This window comes from Thalassophryne amazonica, chromosome 10, assembly GCF_902500255.1.
Source record: "Thalassophryne amazonica chromosome 10, fThaAma1.1, whole genome shotgun sequence".
NCBI classification, from domain to species: domain Eukaryota; kingdom Metazoa; phylum Chordata; class Actinopteri; order Batrachoidiformes; family Batrachoididae; genus Thalassophryne; species Thalassophryne amazonica.
This window is the reverse complement of record NC_047112.1, coordinates 2703680-2711612: the sequence shown is the minus strand read 5'-3', so window position 1 is coordinate 2711612 and position 7933 is coordinate 2703680. Positions and strand designations below refer to the sequence as shown.

General features: G+C 46.1%; 1 protein-coding gene across 1 annotated transcript in view; it reads left to right on the top strand.

Moving 5' to 3' along the window:
• The first annotated feature begins 5673 nt into the window (after positions 1-5673).
• Positions 5674-7933, top strand: part of stx6 (syntaxin 6) — a 60169-nt gene continuing 57909 nt past the window's right edge. Inside the window, exon 1 of the mRNA XM_034179301.1 lies at positions 5674-5835. Within this exon, the coding sequence (XP_034035192.1) occupies positions 5807-5835 (29 nt within the window). The 5' untranslated portion in view covers positions 5674-5806. The remainder of the gene's footprint in view (positions 5836-7933) is intronic.

The window sequence follows — 7933 nt, the reverse complement described above, 5'->3', positions numbered from 1 at the left end:
AATATATTTAACTATATGTACATCCTTTTTATAATTTCCAAATAACATTGTTTTAGTTTTAGACCAATTTAGTGACAATTTGTTAATATCAAATCTTCTAGAACATTTAATTCGTGTAATTACCTTTCTATGAAGTTTGGTGGTGATGGAAGCCTTCGCATGCATATTTATGATCCTCAAACACTGATGTCAAGTCAGTAAGCTAGTGGACATGGCAAAATTGCATTGTTTTTAGCTTGGAAACTTTTGAACAGATCGTTTCGAATCACATTTAAATGCGAATAATTAGGTTCGACAGAGTACCATCATCAACTTCAACCGCTTTTCTGAGATCAGGTTGCAGGGGCAACAGTTCCAGCAGGGGACCCCAGACTTCCCTTTCCCGGGCCACATTGACCACCTCTGACTGGGTGATCATGCGGTGTTCCCAGGCCAGTGTGGAGATATAATCTCTCCACCAAGTCCTGGGTCTTCCCTGGGGTCTCCTCCCAGTTGGACATGCTTGGAACACCTCCCTAGGGAGGCGTCCAGGAGGCATCCTTACCAGATGCCCGAACCACCCCACCTGGCTCCTTTCAACACGAAGGAGCAGCAGCTCTACTCCGAGCTCCCCACAGATGACCGAGCTTCTCACCCTATCTCTACGGGAGACACCAGCCACCCTCCTAAGGAAGGCTGTTTCAGCCGCTTGTACCTGCAATCGAGTTCTTTCGGCCATGACCAAACCCTCATGACCACAGGTGAGAGTAGGAACAAAGATTGACCAGTAGATCAAGTCCTTCTCCATGGTTGCTCCGAACTCCTCCCACATCTGCTGCTTTGCCTCCCCCCCAGCAGAGGCTGCTGCCCTTCAGGCCTGTCGGTACCTTGCATCTGCTCCGGAGTCCTCAGAGATAACATATCCCGGAAGGACTCCTTCTTCAGTCTGACAGCTTCCCTGATCACCAGTGTCCACCACAGTGTTCGAGGGTTGCCACCCCTTGAGACACCTAAAACCTTCAGGCCACAACTCCCTGCTGCAGCTTCAGCAATGGAAGCTTTGAACATTCAATGCCCCCAATCTCCACAGGGATGCTAGAAAAGCTCTGCCGGAGGTGTGAGTTGAAGATCTGTCAGACAGTGGGCTCCTCCAGATGCTCCCAGTTCACCCACACTATCTGTTTGGGCTTACCAGGTGTGTCCAAAGTCCTCCCCATCCTCTGATTCCACTCACCACCAGATGATCAGTCGACAGCTCTGCTTCTCTCTTCACTCGATTGTCCGGAACATGCGACCTCAGATCAGATATGATTACGAAATTGATCATCGATCTTTGGCCTAGGGTACTCTGGTACCATGGACACTAATGAGCATCCTTATGTTCAAATGTGGTGTTTATTATGGACAGTCTGTGACTAGCACAGGAGTCCAATAACAAATGACCATTTGAGTTTAGCTCTGGGAAGCCGTTCCTCCCAATCATGCCTCTCCCGGTGGCTCCGTCATTGCCCACGTGTGTGTTGAAGTCCCCCAGCAGAACAATGGAGTCTCCCACTGGAGCCCCATACAGGACTCCATTCAGGGACTCCAAGAAGGCCGAGTACCCCAAACTGCTGTTTGGTGTATACGCACAAACAACAGTCAGAGTTCCACCACCACCACCTGAAGGCACAGGGAGGTGACTCTCATCTGCCAGGGTAAACTCCAACATAGCGGGGCTCAGCCGAGGCCTTGTGAGTATCCCCACACCCGCCCGGCGCCTCACCCCTGGCTAACTCCAGAGAAGATTAAGGTCCAACCCCTATCAAGGAGAGTGGTTCTGGAGCTGAGGCTGTACATGGAGGCGAGACCCACCAGATCTAAATGGTATGACTCCACCTCCTGCACAAACTCTGGCTCCTTCGCCCACAGTGAGGTGACATTCCACACCCCCAAAGCTAGCCCCTGCCACCCAGATCTAATCCGCCAAGGCCCTCAACTTTCAGTGCCACCCATGGGACAGCGTACCCGACACCAGTGGTGCCCCCGTTGGGTGGTGAGCCCACAGGGTGTAGATGGAAGGTCCATGTGCCTGACTGGGCTCCTTGGCAAGCCCTGCCATCAGGTGCTCGCTGATGGGCCCAACATTCAGGCCTGGCTTCAAATGGTGGCCCCGGGCTTTCTCTGGGCCGGGTCACATTTCCTCTGCCTTGTTTTGCCATGGTGTCTTGTGTACCATCATTTTGAAATGTAAATTATGAGAAACTGGTGACAGCTTTCTGTTGTTTATCCTTTAAGAACAATTACCAAGATCTTCTGAACTTCAAGTACTTATAACGTTCTTCATATTTGACGAACAAACATTTAAACACCATTTTGGAGGTCTATTTAAGCTCTTTCCAAACACACACATTACAATGCCTTGGCCTTTAATTTTTTGTTGTGTACCTACAGCTGTACAGTGGCGCAAATCAAATGATCAATAGCAGGATGACTCTGCTTTTACTGTATTCATGGAACACTGGAGATGAGATGAAATTGAGAAGACCTTCAGCTTGAAGGTGCCTTTGGCATGATTTGTTTTTGCTGCTTTTGTTTGGTATCTTTTGAAGGTATCATCCTCAGTACACACCTGATGTGCATTTCTTCAGTTTTCAGTGGTGAAAAGCCTGAAATGAGCCGGACCTTCTGTTTGAGGACCCTTGAAGTGCACAAACTGGGAAATGGGTCAAGAGTTTGCTGTGACTATTAACAGTGAGGGGTGGCTCTGAAGGACCAGACAGTCCTGGTTTTCATTCCATCACCTCCACGGGTGGGTTCTGATTATTGGACCTTCTCGTCAGAACAAACACTGCCTGCTGTGTGGCCAGGACTTTGGTCAGGGGAAAAAAAAAACCATGACTACATGCTGGATAACTTTGTAAATAAGTGCAAAATTTCCAAGTTTAGAAGTGCAGAAAACACGGACCCAAGACTGCATGGCCTTTAAACACCAGCTCCGAAATCTGGTTCAGTCTCAACATGGATCAGGAATGACATTAACACAGATTGATTTTTACCCAGGATCAAAATATGGCCATCGGGGATTGTGAAGACTGTGTGTGTGTGTGTGTGTGTGTCTGTGCTCAGCATAAGTCCAGTCGTCTTACTGCCAGAGTATTCAAATTCACAGGGAACATTCTGAGGACACAGACCTTGAACAAGTTCAAAGATGATTGACTTGGACCTTTTCTAAGAGGTTAAAAGGTCACATTCTGTTTCCTATTTTCATGCTCATGTGGCTGAGGGTATTTTAGAATTATGTTATATAAACAGTGTAAATAAACAATATAAATAGATGTTTATTGAATGTCCAGGGTAACAGAAAAAAGTGTAACAATACTTCTCCATTGTGGCCTAATGGCATGAAAAACTGCAACAAGATCTAAAATATTTCATAGTTTTTAAATCTCAAATGTTTGTTGCCATCTGCTTTTAACAGGGACTTTTTTTTTTGGTGGTGGTGGTTTTAAACAGGTAACCCTAAACTCCCACACTGAACACGTTTTCTTTACAAAGTCTGTTAGGGCGTGCAGTTTGCAGAACATACGGATAAAAAGAATTATTATTATCATTTTCTGAACTCAGCCACATGGGGTGTGCAAAGTAGATGAGAAAGTAGATGAATTTAAATATTTGGGGTAAACTGTTCAAAGTAATGGAGATTGTGGTAGAGAGGCGAAGAAGAGAGTGCAGGCAGGGTGGAGTGGGTGGAGAAAGGTGGCAGGAGTGATTTGTGACCAAAGGATGTCAGCAAGAATCAATCAATCAATCAATTTTATTTATATAGCACCAAATCACAACAAACAGTTGCCCCAATGCGCTTTATATTGTAAGGCAAGGCCATACAATAATTATGTAAAACCCCAACGGTCAAAACGACCCCCTGTGAGCAAGCACTTGGCTACAGTGGGAAGGAAAAACTCCCTTTTAACAGGAAGAAACCTCCAGCAGAACCAGGCTCAGGGAGGGGCAGTCTTCTGCTGGGACTGGTTGGGGCTGAGGGAGAGAACCAGGAAAAAGACATGCTGTGGAGGGGAGCAGAGATCGATCACTAATGATTAAATGCAGAGTGGTGCATACAGAGCAAAAAGAGAAAGAAACACTCAGTGCATCATGGGAACCCCCCAGCAGTCTAAGTCTATAGCAGCATAACTAAGGGATGGTTCAGGGTCACCTGATCCAGCCCTAACTATAAGCTTTAGCAAAAAGGAAAGTTTTAAGCCTAATCTTAAAAGTAGAGAGGGTGTCTGTCTCCCTGATCTGAATTGGGAGCTGGTTCCACAGGAGAGGAGCCTGAAAGCTGAAGGCTCTGCCTCCCATTCTACTCTTACAAACCCTAGGAACTACAAGTAAGCCTGCAGTCTGAGAGCGAAGCGCTCTATTGGGGTGATATGGTACTACGAGGTCCCTAAGATAAGATGGGACCTGATTATTCAAAACCTTATAAGTAAGAAGAAGAATTTTAAATTCTATTCTAGAATTAACAGGAAGCCAATGAAGAGAGGCCAATATGGGTGAGATATGCTCTCTCCTTCTAGTCCCCGTCAGCACTCTAGCTGCAGCATTTTGAATTAACTGAAGGCTTTTTAGGGAACTTTTAGGACAACCTGATAATAATGAATTACAATAGTCCAGCCTAGAGGAAATAAATGCATGAATTAGTTTTTCAGCATCACTCTGAGACAAGACCTTTCTAATTTTAGAGATATTGCGTAAATGCAAAAAAGCAGTCCTACATATTTGTTTAATATGCGCATTGAATGACATATCCTGATCAAAAATGACTGATTTGTGGGGCCAAGTACAATAACTTCAGTTTTATCTGAGTTTAAAAGCAGGAAATTAGAGGTCATCCATGTCTTTATGTCTGTAAGACAATCCTGCAGTTTAGCTAATTGGTGTGTGTCCTCTGGCTTCATGGATAGATAAAGCTGGGTATCATCTGCGTAACAATGAAACTTTAAGCAATGCCGTCTAATAATACTGCCTAAGGGAAGCATGTATAAAGTGAATAAAATTGGTCCTAGCACAGAACCTTGTGGAACTCCATAATTAACCTTAGTCTGTGAAGACGATTCCCCATTTACATGAACAAATTGTAATCTATTAGATAAATATGATTCAAACCACTCATAATCAAAGAGTGAAGGGGAAAGTTTACAAGACAGTAGTGAGACCAGCTATGTTGGATGGCTTAGAGATGGTGGGACTAACAAAAAGACAGGAGGTGGAGCTGGAGGTGGCAGAGCTGAAGATGTTGAGATTCTCTTTGGGAGTGACAAGAATGGACAAGATTAGGAATGAACATATCAGAGGGACAGCTCAGGTGGGATGGTTTGGAGACAAAGTCAGAGAGGAGAGACTGATATGGTTTGGACATGTGCAGAGGAAGGGCCCAGGGTATATAGAGAGAAGGATGCTGAGGATGGAGCCACCAGGGAGGAGGAGAAGAGGGAGGACAGAGGAGGTCCATGGATGTGCTGAGAGAGGACGTGCAGGTGATTGGAGAGACAGAGGAAGATACAGAGGACAGGGTGAGATGGAAACGATTGATCTGCTGTGGTGACCTCTAACAGGAACAGCCGAAAGACAAAGATGATTATCATCTTCTGAACCACGCTCCCGCTATGGCAGCAGGGGGCGATACGGCACCACAAAGCTGCTTTACCAACCACTAAAAACGTGGTAGAAGGAGGAGGATGACGTCAGCGCAGCGTCGGCAGTAAACAGCAGTTAGCCGCTGTTAACCTGATTTTAATGTGATGTGATTGAAGTTATTTTGTCATTAAAACCGTCAGATCGCACGATGGAGGATCCGTTCTTCGTCGTCAAAGGGTGAGTTTCCACACAGCATCCTGCTAACACGAGCTAAGAACGGTTTTAATAATTCTCTCGATCCTCAAAAGGTTCAAAATTTAAAAAAAATAACAATATGCCCGTTTTCACATGAAGCCGCTCCGTTTGTCCATTTTATGAGTAACACAGCTGCATCTTCTGCGCAGAATCAAAATCAAACCGGATCGGATTAATTCTAATTTCAGTGGTTCCACCCCCTTTCGTCTAACTCCGCCCCCTCAGACATCCTGCGTTCATATGGAGTCGGCTCATCAATCAGGGTTGGGACCCAGTTCTCGATTCACATCCCGAATTCAGACTGACATCCGAAGCATTCGTCATTCTGACCAATCACAGGACTGGATGCCAACCGCACAATTTCAGTTCAGTTTTACAGCACCAAATCACGACAAAGCTGCCTCGAGGCGCAAACCTCACCAACCCCCCTGAACAAAAACACAGGGGACAGTGGTAAGAAAAAAAACTCCATCTGGTGATAATGAGGAAGAAGCCTGAAGCAGACCAGACTCAGAGGGGTGACCCACTGCTTAGGCTCGTCTGTGTGCTGGATCCTGTTCAGAGAAACACGCCACGTGATGTTCCCTGACAAAATCCGTGGTCCTCCTCATCTGAGCCCTGGTCCAAAGACATCAAATCTGCACCTCATGTCACTGGTTCTAGTCCAAATGTGGCAACCATGTTGTGAAAGTGTCGTGACACGGACCCACAACAGGGGGCGTTAATGAACGGACAATGGATAAGCCAAAAAGTAACAATTTAATGTTGTGAATCACACAACGACGTACAGACAACAACAATACAGTGACTGTCAATCATACACCAGGTGACGTGTGGACAGGCTCGACGATAGAAGACGCCTGGCGAGAGAAAAGCCGGATCCACACAGCTTCCACCGCCAACGGAGCTGAAGAACACCGGAGCCGCCAAGCCCTGCAACCCAGGTGGCCGCTGTCTTCAGCAGTCAGACCCGGTACTGCTGGCAGAGAACAGAAACAGTACTGATGAGTGTGAGTTCGCACACTCAGTAATCCCACAGTCAGTGTTCAGTAAAGGAGGGAGAACCTCCACCTCCAATCACACACTCGTGCAGCTCCTGTCTAACCACTTATCTGGTTGGAGTGTGAAGCGAAGCCGTCGCTGATCACACCAAACGCCAATCCCACAGATAAGGACAGACCACAGGAAAACGGCTGCAAAGAAGTTCAGAAGTTCACTCAATGTTTTGAGTCAGCAGAGAAAGTTACCTGATTGGTAGTTGATTTCTCGGCGGGGAGGTGGAGTTGCAGTGCGGCCTTTATGGTGGTGGTGGTGATGAGTAGTGGATGAGTGACAGCTGGTACGGATGATGAGTGACAGCTGTCACTCCTGGTTGCTCCGACGCCCTCTCGTGCTTGAAGCCCGCACTTCAAGCAGGGCGCCATCTTGTGGTGGTGGGCCAGCAGTACCTCCTCTTCAGCGGCCCACACAACAAACCAGACAAGAAGCACTGGGACCCTAAAGACTTGGACCTTGTTGTCCCACAGAGATATGAGCATCACCAAACCCCTCTGACCTTTGGCCTCATGATTCCATAAGATCTAACAGAGGTCAGTTAGTCCAGCTGCATATTGAAGGTTTAACGACTGAAGACCAGTGAACCTCGTTTGGGCTGTTCTGCCATGTTTCACCTGCACTAATAATAAAATGAAGACAGGCTGAGAAAGCCTTGCTGTTAAACACTACTAGAGGGTGCTGTAGTCTGTCTGTTGCTGACTGATCACTCAGCAGGAACACAGCCACAGATAACTGAAGGATCTGATCAGTAAGTCTGACAGTCGGACCTGAAATACAACCTGAAATACAATTTCAATGAAGTTGGGATGTTGTGTAAAAATGTAAATAAAAACAGAATACAATGATTTTCAAATCCTCTTCAACCTATATTCAATTGAATACACCACAAAGACAAGATATTTAATGTTCAAACTGATAAACCTTATTGTATTTGTGTAAATATTTGCTCATTTTGAAATGGATGCCTGCAACACAAAAAAGCTGGGACAGTGGTATGTTTCCCACTGTGTTACATCACCTTTCC